This window comes from Vanacampus margaritifer, chromosome 4 (genome assembly GCF_051991255.1).
Source record: "Vanacampus margaritifer isolate UIUO_Vmar chromosome 4, RoL_Vmar_1.0, whole genome shotgun sequence".
NCBI lineage: Eukaryota > Metazoa > Chordata > Actinopteri > Syngnathiformes > Syngnathidae > Vanacampus > Vanacampus margaritifer.
In genome coordinates this window covers 3,960,966-3,983,469 of record NC_135435.1, presented here as the reverse complement: position 1 = coordinate 3,983,469, position 22,504 = coordinate 3,960,966, and the positions used below count along the sequence as shown (strand labels likewise).

The following is a 22,504-nucleotide window of genomic DNA, read 5'->3' as shown; positions in this document are numbered from 1 at the left end:
TGTGAACCTCTTGAGCAATTTGACTTTCCAATTGTTTCAACCTGATTTTGTTGTTCAATCTGACCCATTACATTTTATATGAAATAACAGGTGTAGGTTTATCAATTTAATGCATTCTTCTTTTTTTAATCAATTGTGTAGTCAAGACTTAATTAAAAAGAGTTTTTGGTCAATTCATGTAGGTGGAAAAGTAAGTGAACCCTGAGTTCCATTGCTTAAAACAAGCGGTCAGGTAGGATCAGGTAGGACAAATTGGTAGCTAAACTAACGACTGAAATGGGCCGGTGAAATTTGAGATGTTTAGCGAAGAAATTGTGCATCACTGACTGAGACAGAGACAAAACCACATCACTTTAGTCTTACCCAGGTGAACCCATACAGGTCAGTCATGCTGAGAGGAAGATAAATCTCAGGGGACCTTAGGAAGTGGGTAGTGACAGCACATCTGTCTGGGGAAAGCTATAACGTCATTTAAAAAAAATTGAGCTTCATCATTCCACTGTGAAGCAGATCAACTGCAACTAGAGAACACTGAAAATACTACAGTCCTGCCTAGAAATGGACAACCTTCTAAAATATCAGCAAGACCCACAAGACAAATGATAATTCAGGTGAAAGCCAACCTGTGCATCACATCGAGGAATTTGCAGACCTCTTTTGCTGCATTTGGGACACATGTGCATGCTTCAACAATCAGAAGAAAAGTCAATCGACAAGGCATGGAAGACTTGCAAGGTAAAAGCTTCTGCTCACAAAAAAAGATCAAAGCTGCCCATCTCAACTTTGTGAGCCAGTGAGTACCTGGACAACACTGAAGCTTTTTGGAAGTCCCTTCTGTGGACAGATGAGTCCAAAATTGAACTCTTTGGTCACAACTAAAACAGTCACGTTTGGTGAAAAGTCAACACTACATACCAGCAAAAGAACCTTCACCCTAGAGTGATGCATTGGGGTGAGAATGTTAAGTTCTGGACTGGCTTTTCATCCTAAGGACCTGGACACATAATCCAAGGAATCATGAACTCAGAGGAATATATTGTAAAAATCTGGAACATAACATGAAGCCGTCCTTTGTGAAAATACAGCCTGGTAGAAGATGGATCATGCAACATGACAAAAATCCAAAGCATTTCAGCAATACAACCAAGGAATGGCTGAAAAACAACAAGATTCATGTTCTGGATGTGCCAGGTCAAAATCCTGATTTAAATTCTTTCAAAATACTGTGGCGGGACCTGAAGCGGGCAGTTTATGTTAGACGCCCATCCAACCTCTCTCAATTGGCTGCATTTTGCAAGGAAGAGTGGCAAAAATTCACCCAAAGTAGATGTGAAAGACTGATAAATCACTAAAGTGTTTGGATGAAGTTCTCATAGCAAAAGGAGGTGCAATGTCGGATTAAGTGAGAGGTTCATATACTTTTGCACCCATGAAATCTGAGTTTTTCTTAAATCAACAACTTTTGCTCAGTAATGAATGACAATATTATCATTCTTTTTGTTCAAGTCCATTATTTTCAATGTCAGCATTGTAGATTTGGGTATGACTACATATTTAATAAGGTTATTTTAATATTTTATAAACTAAATCTGACCATGCCTGCAGGGTTCACAAACTTTTGAGCAGCACTATATATATATATATATATATATATATATATATATATACAGTATATATATATATATATATATATATAGTTCACCACTTGAAGGCGCTAAATGTTACACACTGTCAGTTTAAGCAGGCTGACACATGGCATGTCTATAGCAAGGTGTTGAAAATGTCAGTTAAGATGGGAGATAGCTCATCCGCACCGAGGCGGGACCTGAAGCGGGCAGTTTATGTTAGACGCCCATTCAACCTCTCTCAATTGGCTGCATTTTGCAAGGAAGAGTGGCAAAAATTCACCCAAAGTAGATGTGAAAGACTGATAAATCACTAAAGAAAGTGTTTGGATGATGTTCTCATTGCAAAAGGAGGTGCAATGTCCGATTAAGTGAGAGGTTCATATACTTTTGAATGAATTATTAGTTCACCACTTGAAGGCGCTAAATGGAACACACTGTCAGTTTAAGCAGGCTGGTACATGGCATGTCTATAGCGAAGTGTTGAAAATGTCAGTTAAGATGGGAGATAGCTCATCCGCACCGAGTCTTGTGCTACATTCAGACTGAACATAATATATCGCAATGTGACGCGTGTCTCATGTGTTTGTTCACAGGGGACTTAAACTTTGTAAAACGGGAAAAAAGAGATTTCTTGCCTTCTTTTCAATCTCCTTCTCACTCTGTGCAAGATGCTGTTCTAGTTCCTCAACCTTCTTCTTCAGCAAGACAATTTTACCACGAGTTGCTTGCTCTCCTACTTCTGATGGACCCTATGAGGATATTGAACGAATTACTACTGAAATCACATACAGTGAACATAAAAAGCATACACACTCCTTGTTAAATGTCAAAAAGTTTTTGTGATGTAAAAAAAAATAAGAGACCAAGATGAATCATTCAAAAAATGGCTACCTTTAATGGGGCCCTACATCCTGAAAAACAAACTTGATGAAATTTTAACAGAGAAAAATGGACACCCACAAGCACCTCCTGTGTTGCAAACCTTTGGCTTTTATTGCCGCACTCATTCTTTTAGAGGAGGAGTCTATCAGTGTGGATCTTCTTGATGTTGGAGTATTTGCCCATGCTTCTTTGCAAGATATGTTCCAAATCTGTCAGATTGCAAGGTCATCTCTTGTGTAGAGGCCTCTTCAGATCACCCCACAGATGATCACTAGGGCTGAGGATCGAACTCACAACCTTTGGGTTGGTTGATGTCCACTCCACCACCAGAGCCACGCCATCTGGTGAAAGCCACTCTTTTGTTGATTGAGATGTGTGCTTTTAGCCATTGCCATGGTGACAGATGACGTTTCTTCATCTTCAGCTTTAAGGTAGAAGCTGACAGTATTTGAACTCATTTCGACATGATACCAACACTTTGACTGCTCAAAATACTTCGATGTCGGTACTGAAACAATATCATGGGAAAAACTTAAAACGTCAGTACAATGCAGTGAACTAATTAGCTGATAACTAATCAACTTTTAATGTATTTGTATTCATTCAAATCATTATTACGAGGATACAAATGCCTTTGATAAAATAAAAACAATGATTTTTAATGTTTTAGAACAACTTAGCATGAAACAGTTAACATTTTCTACACACTACTGATACAGTACTGTACAAAAGTATTAGGGCAGCAAAAAAAAATGTTGGGGGTATATTATTTCAGTCTTTGGGCAGTATAAAGTCTCATTGAATATTTATCATTTGACATCCTAAGCACTAATACTGGAAAAACTGGCAGAAAGGAGGATCGAAGCCTCGTGATTTGATTACATTCATTTCTAGACTATAAGGCACACCCAACTATAAGCCACGGTAGCTAAATTTGGGGACTACTCAAGTTTGTTACACATATAAGCCGCACCCGACTGTAAGCCGCCGGTGTTTTAATGTTACCGTTAAGGGTTCCAACTTTCTTTTCCATAATGAGGGCGCAAATTGTCTCGCTCTCGTTCTGTTTATCCTACTGTATTTGGGCTCACTTAGTTTGTTTTGCTCTGCTTTCCTTTATAGTGCGCCCCGCCCCATTGTGATCTGATGATAAGCCGCACCTTTGTATTAGCCGCAGGGTTGAATGCAAGTGAAGAAAGTAGTGGCTTATAGTCCAGAAATTACTGTATGTATTTTAACATAAGTGAGCAGATCAACCATTGATTGTAATGAAGTAAAATAGCAAAGTGATTCCATCTCCATCATTTTTTCAACTTTTATAGATTGTTAGAAAGCCCACGTTGTTTAGATATTTGTAACTATTAACATGTAATGCATTGATGGAGGGTGTTTTTGTCTTAATTTGAAATGTCTTATTGTCTGTGAATGCACTTCCTGTTTTGTGCTAAAAGCAAGTCACATCAGACTCAGTGTTTTAAACATTGTGTTAACTCCTCTTATGATCCATCCTGGCGCTGATACAGCAATGAGTCTGGTTTCCAGGCTAGTTATGATTCTCTCCATTTTATAGATAAACCATAAATGTTGAATATATTGTGATGTAAAACGATATGACAAATATTAAAGTCCAAGCATCTACCAGTTGCATGGCACGAGTGACCCGAGAAACCCATTCACTTTTACAATAAGTACGTTTTTGAACTGGCCATCACTTGATAGGTGGGAGACCTAACCGGCCATACACATTTTTTATTTTACAACAGTATTTATAGCTCCATGTACTTGTGGATGAAATGGATAAGCGCCCATTCAATCGGCAATATGCATCAAGCGAGTAAATGGGCGCAATCAAAGTCTTTTTTTTGTTAGATGGTCGTAAACGTGGTAAAGAACACATCCAGACTCATATTTATTTGTTTATAGGAGAATGGTTTAACTGTTATTAGAAATGATGCATTGTGCGGGTCTTATTGCAACACTCTTTTAAATTGTTCGTAATTTCCTCCACCTTGTCCAAGGCCTAGTTCCACCTGATCAAAACCTGCCCCAAAGAATGATGCTTCACCATATATATTAGGAATGGTGTTCATTTGGTGATGAGCAGCATTATGTTGCGCCAAACAACCATCCACTTTGGTTTCTTCAGACCATAACACATTTTTCCACGTCTGTGGGAGATTTCAAGGCTGTTTTGTCAGATGGAGACCATCTTGGATGTTTTTCCTTTAAAAGTAAGGCTTCTGATATTCCACTCTACGCCATAGCCCAGACATACAAAGAACATGGAAGATTGCTGACACGTACGAAACAGCCAGTACTTGTATTGCGTTTTCTTAGATTTTTTTTTTAATACATTTTGGAGAGACGTTCTCCACTTGATGACTGCCTTTTACTTTGTTCAATTGTATATTAAATGTTATGGAAATTCTCTTGTACCCTGCTACTGACTCAAACCTTTAAACAATTGGATGCCGCTGACACAGTTGAAGCCATCTGCAGACCATGGTTTGTGCTCTGAGATGGGTCTACAAAAATAACAAGAATAGCATACTAGAAGAGCTCAACTTAATTTAGGGTTAATCAGAGGCAGAAATGGTGGCAGGTGTGCGCTGACTCCCATTTTTCCGTTTGAATCTGAATCAGGCTGCAATTAACAGTTATTTTAATAACTGATTAATCTGTCAATGAATCAGATAAAAAAAATACATTTAATTTCTATCCTCAAAAACGTTGATCATCATTGTGTACCAAAGAAAAAGCAGATTTTTGCAAATGTCTTAATTTGATTCAACACAATGATAATCAGTCTGCTTTCATGGAGGACTACAGAAATGGGAGAATATTTGCTGTTTAAAGGCAAAAATTTCAAGGGGTTGGACAATTTTAAGTCGAACATCAGGTGTATGCATCTCTCCAATTCCAATAAAAGTCAATTCTATAGGTATCTCGATAAATGGGGTGCGAAATGATTCAAGGTTATGTTCAAAGTGAAATAATTTGATTCAGTTCAGTAGGATTATGGTTATTTCGATATGGCAAATCTAAATTTGAGAGGGTATGATGCAATGAGTTTCTTGTTGTGATTTTACAATAGGGCTGGGCAATAAATCAAATTAATTTGATTAACTATCATTTTCAAAAGCAAATCATTGAAAATTAGCTAAATCATGAAATCAAGGTGCATATAAATAAATACACTCTGACTCTTGTCTTCTTCTGGGTTATTAATTAAATGTTGTTGTTTTTAAATTATGTTATCCAAACGCTATTGTAAATTGTAATTTAGCACAAGTGGTAGAATGATGAATAGGTGGTTTAAAGGACGTGTTTATATTATTATCAACTTAATTGTGGCATTTAAGCAAATTATGCATAAGACATGAATAGCTTCTTTTTTTTTGCACAAGCTATAAATGTTAATTTTATGTTAAAACTTATTTAATATTAGTACTGGTATACGTTATTGTTGTCTGAACATTTTGCAAAGGATTTATTTTTTTAAATAAATGAAACCTTTAAAAAAATGTTTGTTGGGTTTATCACTTCAAATAAAATAGTAAAAGTCCAGAGTGGGGGGTATTTTTTGGCCTTTTTTTAACTTGTCAGTAGGCTACTATAAATGTGGCATTGCCTTCAAAGATATCCCTCCAAGAAAAGAAAATGTAATATGTATAGAATCATTTTAAAGTAGAACAATTTGATTATGAAAATGCATTGGAAATTCCTTTCAGCAATTTAAAATAGCTGGTTTGGAAATAAGGATTTAGTTCAACAAAGCGCTGCAGTGATTACATTTATCTCTTATTGGTGCAACAAAAAAAAAAGAGAATGTTTACCTTCTTTTTGTGTGTTGGTGTATCTTGGCCTCCCATCTGTTTCTTCAATTCTTCCAGCTGTGTGGTAAGAGAAGTCACCTTGGCCTTGTTTTGAAGACGCAGTTTTGACAGTTTGGCCTCACACGCCTCCTTCTCCATCTGAAGCAGAGACAGCATGGTCTTTGTTCTTTTTTAGTAGCCAAGCGTTCAACTGAGTGCCAAACAGTTTCTTGCAGCATTGTGATCCACTTTAATGACGTGACCAGCTTTATAATATTTAGACCAGCAACCTTAAATACTCAAAGAGCCATTTGGGCCGTCTCCCACAGAAAAATATACACTGACGTTTCGTTGACGCTTACTTTCAAATAATATAGTCAATGTCCACTTGTGTCCGCTTCCCAAGTAAAGCCAAGCTTAAATTATCCAATTTAATTTGGCTGAAAACTATTATTTATTAAATACAAATATACGGTACTGTATATGTGTAACAGATGCCATCTTGAGCTGCGCAGTTGTTAGTTAAAAATAATAATAATAATAATGTTATAACATTATAGTAACAAATCCGCTTCCGGTCACGTTGGCGCAGCACGTCTGCGACACGGGCTCCGTGGAAAAGCTGCAGTTCTTCCAACTTTTCCTTATTCAACTTTTAATTTTTTACTTTTTAAAATTTTTACAGCACACGTCGGGGGTGAACGGAGCCTAATCGAATAATCTAACAAGATCAAAGGAACGACATGGCTTTGGCTTTGTTGTCATACATCAGAGACGCGCTCTGGGCCCTACGTTCAACAGGCGACACACCACCCCCCGACCTGCCGGAGGAGATTCGGCGAGCAGACCGGGGAATACGCCGCCGGAGAAGAGGACAACGAGGTGGAGCACGCCAAAGGCTCCGGAGGAGAGGATGCAGACCAGCGCTGCCGTCCTTGCTGCTCGGCAACGTGAGGTCCTTAAAGAGCAAGCTGGATGAGCTGGAATACCTTTGATGGGCTGGATATGGATACTGCTGCTGTGACTGTAACTGACTATATTAAATTCTGTGTGGACAACATCATACCTACAAAGGAAATAACTGTTTACCCCAACAACAAACCGTACATTACTAAGGAGGTTAAAGACTGTATTAACCGCAAAAAAAGGGCATTTAAGAACCAGGACAGAGCCCAGCTCAAACTGGTTCAAAAAGAACTCAAACACATGCATTAAAGAAGCAAAAAGGAAGCGCAAAGAGACTATAGAAAAACACTTTGCTGCTAACAACTCTAAGAAAATGTGGGACACCATGAGGAGGATCACCAACTTGACTCCTGCTCAAAAAGATCTCAGCACTCTAAATGACCTCTAGAAAGCAAGGGAGCTGAATGACTTTTATTTAAGATTTGAAACCCAGGACTTCTCCTCTGAATGTGGGGAGGTCCTGAGGTCCATTTCAGTGAATGAGCAGGACTCAAGGCTGGTCATTCATCCCCATGATGTCCAATCTGCTTTTAGGTCTGTCTGCACAAAAAAGGCCTCAGGACCAGATGGGATATCTGCCCTTCTGCTAAAATCCTGTGCAGAGGAGCTCACAGCGGCATGGCAGCCCATCTTCCAGAGATCTAAGGACTCACACTCCATTCCCAGTCTCTGGAAAAAATCAGTAATCACCCCGGTTCCTAAAAAACAATGTCCTGTGGTCAATAATGACTTCAGGCCTGTGGCTCTAACTTCCATTGTTATGAAGTGTTTCGAGAGGCTGATGGTGACTCGGCTCAGGTGGGAGGTGGATGCACACTTAGACTCCCTTCAGTTTGCCTACAAGCGGGCTCGCGGCACTGACGATGCTATCAACAGCATCACACATCTGGTCAGCAAACATCTGGACGTCCTGAAAGCTTATGCACGTGTGTTGTCCGTTGACTTTAGCTCAGCGTTCAACACATGCAGCCGCACCTGCTTTTGGGTAAACTGAAGGAGATGAATGTGAACCCGTACATCTCGAGGTGGTATCACTCCTTCCTGACACAGCGCACACAGCAAGTCAGGGTCAACAGCTCCCTCTCGGAACCCAGATTGATAAGCACAGGCGCCCCACAGGGTTGCGTCAGCTACCCGGTCTTCTTCACATTGTACACAAATGATTGTGTGACATCACACCCTGAGAACTTTATCATTAAGTTCTCTGATGACACCGCTATCGTCAACTTGCTGCAGGCCGGCGGTAGCCCACTGGACTATTTCTCAGAAATAGAGAAATTTGTCCAGTGGTGTGACCGGAATCATCTTGTGCTCAATGTGGGGAAGACAGAGGAGGTGATATTTGATCCAAAAACTGTGGGTGACCACGGGCCAGTCGTCATTAAAGGCAATCACATCAGCCAGGTGGGCTCATAGAGGTATCTGGGGGTCCACATTGACAACACACTCAGCTGGAGGGTAAACGTTGGAAGTCTCTGCTCCAAACTCCAACAGCGTCTCTATTTCCTACGCAGACTTCGGGTCTATGGAGTGGAGCAGAGGATCATGCTGTTGTTCTACCGGGCTGCATTGGAAAGTATAATCAGATACGGCATTGCGGCCTGGTACGGCAACCTGACTGTGCAGTCAAGGTCACAGATTGCCGGGCCGGTGCGGACTGCCATGAAGATCATGGGGGTCGGGAATCATCCTTCCCTGCAGATGCTTTATGAGCGGTCCGTCACCAGACTGGCACCGAAAATTGTTACTGACCCGACTCACATTCTGCATCATGAGCTCCAGCTACTGCCTTCCGGCAGGAGATTCAGGGCCCCCAGAACCAGGCTGAACCGCTACAAGAACTCATTCCTGCCAACATCCATCAAATTGCTTAATAACCGACATTAACTAAGTGGTGCAATATACAGTATATATATATATATATATATATATATAGGAGTGTGTGTGTATTATTTATTTTAATTATCTCTCTCTATTCTGTTGTTTTTCTCACTGTAAACTACTGCTGCACTTCTTATTTAATTTAGATTTTATCTCTTTCTATTCTGTTGTTTTTTTCTTACTGTAAACTGCAGCTGGAGTCCAGGAAAAAGTTCCCCACGGGGAAAATAAAAGTATATCGTATCGTATCGTATCGTATCGTAATAGATTTAATTTGTAACGTACCTTACATTTATAAAATAAAGCTCAAAGTGCACATCACAAGTAACAATAAAAGCAATGGAAACACACAGTAGATAAAAAACAGACAATTAAAAATCTGAGTTTTTTTTTTTATTTAAATAAAATTTAAATTAAAAATCAGTCAGGAAAAGATTTTTTAAAAGGAAGGTTTTGAGTCCTTTAAAAAAAATTTAAATTTTTTTTTAAAAAAACTTCTACCGTCTGTGGAGCTATAAGGGGGTCTGGAAAAGCATGCTTCAGACGGAGAGAAACAGACTCAAAGGCCCTGTCACCCATGGTCTTGAGCAGAAACCTGGGAGGGCGCAGATGGTGCAGTTGGCCTGACCTGATTCTATCTAATGTATGTGGTTTGAGGAGTTTGGTGAGGTAGGTTGGGGCTACACCGTGCAGACAGCAATAGGTGTGTGTGAAAGAGGATTTTGTATTCAATATGGAAATGTATGGGAAGCCAATGCAGAGTGCGCAGGAAGAAGGTGATGTGCTCATAATTACACACTCTCATCAGGACCCGGGCAGCGCTCTTTTGAACATATTAGAAGAGCCTTTGTAGGCTTTTGTTACTCATAAAATAAGTGATTGTGCTATTGAACCATTTGCTTATGATTGCGACAAATCCCTTTTAACTCTTTGACTGCCAGACGTTTTCAGAAAAGGGATGCCGTCAGTGCCAGCCGATTTAAGCATTTTGACTTATCTTTCAAGGTCCACAGAAATGTTTGTGTTTGGACTATGGAAACACACATACTACCAAATGAAATATTGGACTCTCATCTTTCATCAGAAAGAGCAAGTTTGTTTATACCTTATTCCGTTTTTCAGTAATCAACAATAGAAAATGGTTAGTTTCACCCAAATGCTCTGTTTTGAAACAAAAAACGGAGAAATCAAGCTTTTTGTGAAACGATATTATTTCATGCACTCTAGTGAATTTGACACCTTTTTTTTTCCATGAATGATGCTACAAACACCTAAACAGTGCTTTACTTCTGTAAAACACTACCACCAACAATGAAAAAGTGTTTTTTGATAGCAAAATACGTTTATTTACATTCAACAGTGTAACAATTTGACAAAACAATTTGGCAAACTATTTACAATTGTGTGGATGTTTCAAATACAGTTTTTCTTTTTGTAACACTCCCCTGCGTGCAAGTGGACGCAGCAGGATTTGCACAACAGATTAGTTTCACTGCGATGGCTCCTTAGCATGCAGACGATACACTTTCTTGCCGGCCTTTTTTTCCGGGGAATAGCAAGTATATACTGTAGTGTGTGTTTGGCCATGTTGCCATCAAGTCTACTCTCAGGATCATGATACGGTGACGTTACGGTGGTGTTACGTCTGGCTTCCTCACTGTCCTTCAGTTCCTATACCGAGTGGTTGATCCATCTTATCCGCTCCATTCATGGTGGTATCGTAGTCCATAACCAGTGTCTTCTCCGTGATCAGACTGTACCCACTCCTCCGATGAATATGCATTGGACTCCGGACACTCTTCGTCGTCCGATTGAACGTCCGCCTGAGCAGAAGTGCTCGGTTGTGCTCCGCGTTTTCCGGCGTTAGCATCGCTAGCCGGTGAGGCTTTATGACGTGATCATCGCCGCCGCGTCAACGCTTCCAACTTCGGCGTCAACCTCGGAGTCACCATCATCATCGTCATCAATGTGCTCTTTAGCATTGGTCGATTGCTTTTCGTCTTGGAAAAAAATGCTCAAGCGTGAGCTGCTTGCAACCGGTCGCCATTATGGCTTCCTCAGCCATTGTCCCCTCAACATTCTAGCTCCGCCTCATGTCTTCTACTGACGCCTACCCAATCTTGTCCAAAGAGAGTCATCGCTGCCATCTAGGGGCCAAAAATAGGCATTATACTAACTAGATCTGCTTGATACTTTCAGCACAGCTGGCCAAGGCTTTCCTCCACCAGTTTCCCAAAAAAAAAAAAACTTGGTGAACGTCTTTTAACGTCTTTGGCGCTCCTCCGCAGGTTTTTACTAAACGTCAATTAACGTTTTTGGCAGTAAAAGAGTTAACAAGTATTTTTCCTGATAAAATGAAAATAGCTAAGTGATGCCAATTTATAGAAATGGTGGAAAGCATATACTGTATTGTGTCCAATTATGGACTAGTTTTCTTGTTACGCCAATTTTATAAAATACTTGAAAAACTTTTTGTAGAAAGGTTTGATAAATATGATTTATTAAATGACCACCAGTATGGCTTCAGAAACAATCAATCAACAGTGATGAAATTTGTAGAAAATATGGCTATAGAAATAGATTTTTTTTTTTAAATACTCTGGGTATATTTATTGATTTATGTACAGCATTTTATACCATTGATTACTCATTATACTCCTGCAGAAATGTGAATGATATGGCATGAGAGATGTTGCATTTAAATGGTTAAACAATTATTTAAAACTAAACGCACAGCCACTTTCTTTGAGACCTCCCTCCATGGGATATTGACAAAAGTAGCCTTTATCAATAAACATTCGGTCTAAATGAATTCAAAGCAATCAATTATCCTTCACATTTGCAAAGCCAAAGGGCAATGACAATTGACCGTCTTAAAATCCCAGAAAGGGTTCTGGCTGACTTGTGTAAACTCCAAGTAAAACTTATTGCACTGCTATGCATGAATGCACAGATGGTATAGTGGTTAGCACACTCACCTTGTCAGCAGCAAACTCGAGTTCGAGAACCACTCATGGTAATTTTTTTCCCCTCTTCTCCCCTCCCCCTCCACTACGATTTATTGCGGCAAGGAGTGTTTTGTTTCAAATGCTTATTGAAGAATTGAACTTCCATCCAATTTCCACATGTAAAGAAGACATGGTTGTACTACAACGACTGGCCGGTCTTGCAGCGCTCCTTGGCAGCAGAGGGGCACGGCAACCACACGAGGAGTGGCGGGGTTTTACTGAACCGGGCGTTTTACTTCCGCATTGGAAAAGTAGCCAGCAAAATACCTACAATTTCATAAAAAATATACATCACGATTGTGTCAAAGGTAAGATTTCATCATTATATGCCTATAGTTAACTGTGGAAGGTCCTAAAATACCATGGTATAGTCCCTTTAAATGATAGGTTTCAATATGAAAAAATACATAATGCTGAAGAAGAGTAACCTCCGCAGGGTTCGGTTTTGGGACCTAAATTATTTATACATTTAAAAAAAAAAATCTTTCAGCCATTATGTTATTGTAACTTAAGTGTATAATACATTTTCAATTGTTAACGGATGTTCATATATTCAGAGGCGAATAACTCTGAGGTGAGTTGTTCAAACGAAAAGGTCAAATTTGAATATGTGAACTTAACTTAATGAGCTAAGTTTAGAAGTAAAAGCTGGCTCTTGTAGCCACAAAGCCATATTAATGTGCTGCACAAATAGTGCCTGAAAGTCACATTTGTTATATACGGCCTTTAGTGGAGTAAATCAATACTTTTCTAAACACTCTATCAGCCGACAAGTTAAAAAAGACTATTGAGGAACCTTAATCTGAACAAAGGTGGTGGTGACTTGGCGGAAGAACACACCAGATCAGCTTGCTATCTGCCACTAGTGCCACTTACTGCTAGTGGAACAGTCATCTGTCTGGCCAGAACTCATACTGTTATGTTGGCACAATTTATATATAAGTTATGGACAATTTATAACTTTGTTGCTTAATTTGATGAAACATACATTGGTGCACTGTATGCAAAGAACTTCATGGCCAATTTTCAACAAAGGCTCTTATGTTAACGGCCTAATTTTTTTCAGTGTAATTTATTTAAATGATATTTGCAGTTGCAGTTCAAATATTTTTTAATTTGTAATTTATTTTGCTCAAGGAATAACATGAAACTAATTAAAACTATAGAAAGGGAATTGATTATTTTTTAACAATTGTTTGATTGTAATAAGTTATTAAATAAAAAAAAAGAAAACTAAAGTTATGGTGTGCAGCTCAAGTGTGCTATAAAACTTAATTTAAATGGTATTGAAATTGAATGAGTTACTGAATGAAAGTTATTGCGAGTGAGTGATTATTGATCATAAATTGTGTTGGAACTTAGAAGCCACAGATAGAATACACTAATTGTAAATTAGCTAAATCGGTGGCTAGTCTTTATAAAGTAAAAGATTTCCTAAATAACATATATTGTACTCGCATGCCATATTGTGCTGAAATTTGGGGAAATGTATACAAAACAAATATAGCCCAATTATTAAATTACAGGGAAAAAAGAGATTAGAATAATGAATAAAGTTGACTACAGAGAATCAACTAATCAATTATTTATAAGGTCTGGTATTTTAAAATGTATGGATATTGCATATTGTGCGTATTGTGTAAAACACTAGAAATGCTTTTCCGTGCAGTAAACAACAGCCTACCTGCTTGTATTCCGAATTTATTTAAGTTGAGAGCTGGACACTATAATTTAAGGGATTTATTTATGAAAACATATAAAGTGAGGACCGACATAAAATACAGATGAGTTTCAGTTTTGGGTGTAAAATTGTGGAATAGACTTGATGGTGTGTTGAAGCTGTGTACTTCACTGTCAGGGTTTAAGAAAAAAATAAAATGTGAATTAAGTAATGCTTATAACGCCATTGATAACATGTAAATCATTTAGGAATTAGAATGTCAATGTAGTATTTATTTATTTTGTTTTGTTGTAATTCTATGTAATTTATGGGACTGGAAAGTGGAAGCAGACTGTATGGGATAGACAATAATAAGTCTGGTGCTTCAACCTATTCCTTTTTTGGTTAATTGATCTGTTTGAAAAGGTTTTTGTTGTTTTTTCTGTTTTATGTATGGAACCAAAATAAATTATTCATTCATTTAGTTTTCTACTCCATGTTTGTGCCGCCTCCAGTTCCATGACAAATCTAACAGCAATCTGCTACACAAAAAAACAAAATTAGGTAAGTGGATGTTAGATGTTAGAGCAAAGTTGTGGTGAGCTGCTGTCCAACACTGTGACATAAACAGTTTACAATTGCATTGAGTCATGAGAAAGGCTGCCGCACACTTGTCCCTTTTTCATCACACCTTGTATATTGATTGCAGCAGAAATTGTATTACTACAAGCAACATTTAAACAAGCCACCACCATAAAAGATTCATGATTTAACTGTGCACTACGTGGCCTGATGATAAGTGTAATAGAAAATGGATGGATGGATATATAATTTAAGACTTATGGAGAAAAAAAGTCAACACCTTTAGCTGTTCATCTTTGTTGAAAAGTGTAGCATCCTTCTCTCGAATCAGATCTTTTAGCTGAGTGACGAGCTGCTGAGTTTGAACAAGTCTGTCTGCCATTTCTTCAGCTTGAACCTCTCCACTTCTGCTGCCTCCATGGGGAGAGCCTGGGGCCTGGAAGAAGCAGCAAGGGAGATGTGAGGGTATGTCTACATTTAAAACGGAATTTTTACAATACAATACAATTGTGTGGTAATTTGGTCATTCGTTCGAGTGGGTGTGGAAAATTAATAATCAAATCATGATTTGCAGACACGGATCAAATGGTGCGACATCACCAGAACCAGCGAATGGTAACTATCTAGCGTGAGTGCACTTTTGACAGTTTGACAGTTACGCCCTTTGAAGCATGTGGAAACGCCAGCTGAGACATCTTGAGATATCATGTGAATTGAGTCCATACACATGAAAATCATACCTGAAGCTTTGAATCATTTGAAGTAACACATCATAGAAAGAATAGAAGAAATATACATGTTTTAAGACGAATTGAGGCCTATATATCTTTTAGTGGGTGGCCATTCCAAAGAGAGGGACTGTAATGGAAAAGTCTCGATCCCCTCTTAGTCCTTGGTACCTCTAATTGCGTATGGTCCACTGAGCTGAGGCACCACCAGGCAGGTGTGTCGGGGTGGAGCAACTCAAAGAGGTAAGGTGTGGCAAGACCATTTAAAAATTTAAAAACAAAGAAAATAATCTTAAAATGAACTCTGAAATGTACAGGGAGCCAGTGAAGGGAGGCCAGAACTGGAGTTATGTGCTCCCTCCTACGGGCTCCAGTTAGTAGGCAAGCAGCAACATTTTAGACCAACTGGAGACGCTTGAGGGGAGGTCTGGCTGACCCCAAATTAAAGTGCATTACAGTAAACCATATGGAATGTAACAAAGACATGGATTACAGTTTCTGAGTGCTGTTGAGAAAATAGAGGCTTTCCTTCAGCCAGTTGTGTAAGATTATTTTTTTTTAAAGCTGGATTTCCCCATCTAATTTAAAATCACGGTCCAATTTAAAACCCAAGTTTGAGACCGTTGGCTTTAAATTCAAGAAGTTCAGCGCCACCCAGGCCTTCATTTCCTCCAGACAGGACAAAAGCAGACTGAAGGACATAAATCTGACTGTCATCCGCATGGCGATGGAAGGTAAGGAACCACTGCTCAATATCAACTGAGGCTCTCATGTGCTTGATTGCTCATTTCATCAACAAAACTGGGATTGAGTTAAAGGCCATGTTTAGGTCCCACGTGGGGCAATATATCAGTAAGACTTTCTTAGTTTGACTTATTTTGATTAAACACAAAAGATAATCAGTGTGTTTTCATGAAAGACTACAAAAATAATTCAAGTTAACATTAATTTAGAGACCTCTAATATGATGCATACATATTTGATATTGTCTAGTGGTATTCATCTTTACCTAATTCATGAAGTTTTGACTTTTTATGTGTGATGCAAATCAAGTATTCTACCACAAATTGTCCGTGAAAAAGCCTACATATGGAATATTGTACACGAGGATGGGAGTGTGGCAGAATGTAAGCTCTTGAGCCCTGATTGCCTTGTCAAAAGCCTTGTGCTCAGCAGTCTTGCTGATACGAGTCTATCCAGACAAAAACAACAGACTGGAAAGTTTGTATCACATTTGCTTGTACAAGTGGCAGAAGAAGAGTGAAATCACTCTTAAAAGTTGTCTCATTCGATTTTTATTGTCCATCCCACCAAGCACCCTCCAATGACACTGTCAGAGAGGTATCAATTCAAGAATATGGTTGTTTATTATCAGTGCTGTAGAATACAGTGTACCACTGCATTGTTGCGGTTCAGCACCTACAAATTTACCCAATCACAGTTTGTTTTTGTTTTTTTTCCTCGATGGACGTCAATTACACAGGGATTTTCACTATTCACGAGCCGGCCCAATCCCTATCCCCCGCAAATAGCATGGTCCACTGTAACTAAAGCAGTTTTTAAAATGTAACGTCTTAGATAATGAGGTAGCCAACATATTAGAAACACATCAAAATATTCAGAAATACTTGCGTTTAAAATTGCCACAGTAAAAATATTTTTACACAAGAAAATACAGTTTGCGAATTTAAGAAATAAAAAGTTTATTATATAAAAAATTATTATTGAAATTGCCACAGTAAAAATATTTTTACATAAGAAAATACAGTTTTCTGCTACACGCAATGTGAATTTAAGAAATAAAAAGTTGATTATACTGTATAAAAAAATACTTAATGTCAACATTCTTTACATGGTTATATTTGTATTGTTTAATAAAACCTTTGCTTCATTTGCCTGGGATTAACCTGCAAACAATTGTTCCTCAAAACTAGAAATTTGCTCCTCAAATGAAGTCATTGATTAGCAAAACTGCTCCACAAAGGAAAAAAAAAAGGGTGTTTTTTGGATACATCGTGTAAGTTTCTCACTGGGCACGATTGCCAGTCACCTAGTTAAAAAATGTGACCACTTACCAGTAAGTCATTAAAGATTATATGCAGATACTTACTCCTGAGCCAGACTCTCCCTCGTCATTGGAAAACCACTTCAGCATGGTTCAGATCTTAAAACACAGCAAACACAAACAAACATATCATATATTCAAAATCTGTAAGCAGTCGTTTCCTTAAGGGTTTAGAGGTTTATTATTATCATTTGGAACACACAATGGTCACAGTCACTGACATATCCTAAAAGTCAACAACTTAGTAATAAACCAACATTTACTGAAAATCAGCTTTTTAAAATCAGGCCTTGTTTTATTTTACAACAGAATTACATGGAAATACAAACTAGTAAAAATTGTCTTGACAAAAATCAACAGTACCCTTGATCTAATATTTTTCTGCACAAACTTCTTTTGAGGAATTCACTGTAAACAATTTCTGTAGCTCTCCTTCAGCATGCTTCAACAGGTATTTTGGTTTACTATTCATAAATAAGATCCAATATTCTCAGGTTTGAAGGGTGACTAAAGTTTGCAAATGGTTGCAAAGACGTTTGCCAGACGTTCACAAACAGTTTTAATGGTAGCAAACCACTTTTCTTTGCCACTTATTTATCATATTTTGATTCCTGGCAAAAACAGTGGCTGAGACTCCACTGCCACTCGTGAAATGTTATGGCAGAACCGTTTTAATGAATTAATGCTTTAAAATAGTATTCTTATTCGAATGCTTAACTTAAAGTATGTTGCTTGTAAAAGAAAGTGAATCAGTTGAATTTACAGAATATATGCATGTCATGGTGCATGGTCAGGATTAGGGACATTTGATACAACTTTGTTTCCAACAGATACATACTCAACTCTTGAGTAGTCCCAAATACTGATACCAAATACAGATGCCATGTACATAAAATTCCCCACCCAAAAATGACAGATGATTTTAAAGAAAGACCTACAGTGCTCAGCATTAATAAGTACAGTTTTGTAAGAACACCTTTAGTTTCCTTCCAGAATCAAGATTTTTTTTTATGCTATACTACATAATACTCCTAGGAATGTGGGCCATTGATTGCAAAAAAGATTTGTGAATTAGTACACACAAAAAAAAGTAGTTTTCTTAACAAATTTGTTCAAGAACATTTTGTACAAGTAAGGAGACCCTGACAAAAAGACTGACAACTTGTTAATTCCACGCCTAGCAGACATGATGCTATCCATAAAAGTCATGAAGGTCATCGATGAATACTACAGTAATTTCTGGACTATGTGCCATTACTTTTTTCACTTGCATCCGACCCTGCGGCTGATACAAAGGTGTGGCTTATCCATCGGATCACAATGGGCCGCACTATAAAGGAAGCGAAAGAGCGTCAGGCAGAGCAAAACGAACCAAGTGAGCCCAAATACAGTAGGAGGGACAGAACGAGAGCAATTTACGCCCTCATCATGGAAAAGAAAGTAGCGGGAACCCGGATGCAGTAACATTAAAACACCAGTGGCTTACAGTCAGGTGCGACTTATATGTGTAACAAACTCAAGTATTCCCCAAATTTAGCTAGCGCGGCAAATTTAGCTATAAGGTGCGCCTTATAGGCCAGAAATTACTGTAGATGTAGTCCTTTTTTATGTGGGTTGCATTAATTTTTTGCATTAGTTAATTTGATTAAACTTAAGATTTTGTAATCTATGCATTCTATTACAACCTTACTTTCATGTTGTGTGTTAAGTGCATATTCTACAGAAAACTTTTTGTCAAAATTTTGGAAAGTGTTATATTCATTGAGATATTGAATAAAACCGTGGGTGTACTTATATATGCTGAGCACTGTATAGATCCCAATATATTATTTTCCATAAACTTGCATGAAATTAATGGCAACTTTCTATTCCTATAATTTCAAAATTCTAGTTCTTCATCATACAACGACCCCCGCCGCAAGTACCGATAACTTAAAATGAGACTGGTATCGGCACCGATACCGCTGCCTTGCCGGTTTTTGTTCAAACTGACGGGAGGATGGCGTGAGCCTGCTTCGGTTGCCCAGAGATATGTTTTTACGTGAAAAAGACGGAGACATGGAACTGCACTTTTTTACCATCGAAAGCCATTCAGAAAAGAGAAATAAACAGGTGGTCAAACAATTTCACCAGACACCTGCCGTAACAATGCCTGATATGAATAACAGCGATCAGGGTTAGCATCAAGACGTTAAACAAAAAGGCTCGTCTACTAGCTTTGCTGCTTATCAATGAACAGTGCCGCATTATTTCACCAGACATTGGGTTTAACACTGCCTGATATGAATAACAGGAATCAAGGTTGGTAATTGGCATCTAGACGTTAACGAAAGGACTCGTCCATTAATTTCGCTGCTAATGAGTGAGCAGTAATGCATTATGTCTCCCGAGCACCAGGTGCAACACAACAGCGTTCAGCGATTTCAATAACAAAATACAAGAATCCATAACACTTGGCAGCTCAGAAAATAGTAAAGCTCACTCCTCACTTGTCTCACTACATTTCAATTTAAGCAAGCTGTCAGTATAACACATTCGGACTTTGAAATAAGTCTACAAGATAATCAAATTACGAGGCAAGTTTTGTGTGAGTTTTATGCATTAAACACTCTATGTCCTTGGCTTTTGTGTACTGTGAGAATGCTTCAAATAAAGCCACACCATGTAAAAAGTGACCACTAGATGTCACTATAGTATAGAATGCAGCAGAAATACATGCATTTAGAAGCATGCAGAAGCACTGACACTAAGGTGGCTCAGAGAATCCACACTCCGCAAGCCTACAGCCCAATTCTTATTTTGTGTGAGCAAACGAGCATCTCGGCGACTGACGGTGACTTGGAGATGGTGAAAAGGGACTGTGCAGGTTTACGGCCACATGTGGCAGAAGCGATATGAAATTCAATTTCTTCCATAGAGTAGAGCAGCTTTCTATATTATGACCTTACTTTTACTCCACCACACTTGACATCAATTAAGGCTTTATGTAGGTAGCCCGTGAAGCAACAGGTAAAAAGGTCTAGTTAATTAATTGTAACTGAGCTCGTCAACTTTCTAAACAGACCCGGCTGAAACGGGGGGGATCAGGTCTGACCGGTTTCGCTTCACATACCAGAGAAAGCTGCATGTATTACTAACTAGCAAATTGGTACTAAAACTAAACTATTGCAATTACCCTTGGTAGCGTTATTTAGGAATGTAAAATAAAATAAAGCACTTTGTTAACGTTGTAATGCACCCTTTACTTAATGCACTTTTTCATGATTAGAATGGCGTGACTAAGGCTTAGAATAAAATACGGGGCAACATGAATGCACTGCACATAGCGTGAAGGAATGATAAATAAGTGCTTTATTTTCAGCTATTGCTTACGATCACAAAAGAATGCTTCAGTACATTGTTAATCGTCAAGTCACCGAAATGCCAAATAATACCTATCTGCTACCTTCCGCACAAGCTAACTGCTAATGTGCGCCATAGTATAGTTAGCATTTAAAACAACTTCAATTTAATATGGGCCTTAGGTCCACATTAAGACCAGGTCAAGGCTGCAAGTGAATAAATAAATAAATAAAAAGACTTAGCCTGGCAACTTATTTCGCTAGCTAAATGCTAACAACTAGCATTGGACTCAACTGAGCAGATGAGCTGCTACCCACAAACGGTCATCAAATTTACTTACCGGGCGCTCACGTTTATGACGATTCCATTGATGACTTTTCCACATGGGTATAGCACACAGAATATATTATCATTCTATCCCAGTAACCAAAACATTGCAAGTATAACATCAAAATGAATATAGCAGAGTTGTCAACAACAGGACAGCTGAGGAAATTGCGCATGCGCAAATGCTTCCGCTATGCTGTCAAGCTGCCAACTTGCATACTACGCATTCCCATTATGAAAAAGTAAAAGGTACCTTTTATCAGATCGACAAAAAAATGATGGAAGAGATTTCAACATATATATATATATATATATTATTTATATATATATATTATTTTTGCCTTGTTTTTTGTTGTGTTTTTTTTTGTTTTGTTTTTAGATTAGAATCTACTTTTTTTTCTCCTTTTTTTTTTTAAAATAACAGTATCCGGAAAGATGATGATGGTAATGACCATAGACAAATTGGTACATACTGCTCAAATTATATACTTCTCAGAATTGCAATAAGACTGTCTGCTATATTAGATTCAATTAAAGTGAACAGCATTGATGACACAAGGTGTGATACTCCTCAAACTTAACAAGCAATAACTCTATTTGGGTAGAAGGAATTATTTCAATTACAATTCAGTACAAAGCATTTGCAGAACAATTATCCACAGTTTTAAATTAAAAGTTTTCACAGAAAGTGTTAACTCTTTTACTGCCAAAGACGTTAAATGACGTTCTGCAAAAACCTACGGAGGAGCGCCAAAGACGTTAAAAAACGTCCTCCCATTTTTTTTTTTTTTTTTTTGAAACGGGTGCTGTGAAGGCTTGCGGAGCTCTCCTGAAAGTTTCAAGCAGGTTTCTTGAGCCTAATGACTATTTTTGGCCCCTAGAGGGCAGCGATGACTCTCTTTTGACAAGATCGGGTGGGCGTCAGTAGTATAAAAGGCAAGGCGGGGCGAGAGCGTCGAGGAGGAGATGAGAATTGAGGAGAAACAAAAAATGGCGACCGATGGTAAGAAGCAGCTCACGCTTGATCGTTTTTTTTCAAAAAGGAGAAGCATCAACCAGTGCTAAAGTGCACGTTTGTGACGACGGGGATGATGATGGTGACAACGAGGTTGACGCCGAAGCTGCAGCGTTGACGCGGCGGCAGCTTCGATCACGTCCTAAGGCCTCAGAGGCTAGCGGTGCTAGCGCCGGAAAACGTCGTGCACGACCGAGCACTTCTGCACGCGAGGACGTTAAATCGGACGACGACGATGATGATGATGGTGACAACGAGGTTGATGCCGAAGTCGCAGCGTACACGCGGCGGCAGCTTCGACCACGTTTTAAGGCCTCAGAGGCTAGCGGTGCTAGCTCCGGAAAACGTGGTGCACGACCGAGCACTTCTCCGCACGAGGACGTTGATTCAGACGACGACGAAGAGTATCCTGAGTCCGATGGATATTCTTCGGAGGAGTGGGTACAATCTGACCACGGAGAAAGTGATACGGACAGTCTTTTATCCGCAGAAGACTGCGAAGGTAAGCACAAACTTGCTATGAGATACTTTTCCGGCACGCTGTTGGCACCTCGTGTAACGTGAATGTGCATTCATAGATCGCGGATCGTGCTCACAACGACGTC

The 22,504-nt window shown here is 38.8% G+C and overlaps 1 protein-coding gene across 8 annotated transcripts in view; it reads right to left on the bottom strand.

The window, feature by feature from the left end:
• Window positions 1–21,099, bottom strand: part of LOC144050542 (uncharacterized) — a 105,630-nt gene extending 84,531 nt beyond the window's left edge. For 7 of the 8 annotated variants that reach the window (XR_013293868.1, XM_077563888.1, XM_077563890.1 and 4 more), the window contains exons 1-5: window positions 20,898–21,099; window positions 17,261–17,314; window positions 14,703–14,858; window positions 6,347–6,484; window positions 2,264–2,377 (exon numbers count right to left, since the gene is read on the bottom strand). Coding sequence is in view for 7 of the 8 variants with exons in the window: in XM_077563888.1 (XP_077420014.1) it covers window positions 2,264–2,377; window positions 6,347–6,484; window positions 14,703–14,858; window positions 17,261–17,305 (453 nt within the window). In the remaining variant the exon portion in view is untranslated. The remainder of the gene's footprint in view (window positions 1–2,263; window positions 2,378–6,346; window positions 6,485–14,702; window positions 14,859–17,260; window positions 17,315–20,897) is intronic. The other variant, XM_077563891.1, reaches the window with a different exon arrangement.
• Between the last annotated feature and the right edge of the window lie 1,405 nt (window positions 21,100–22,504).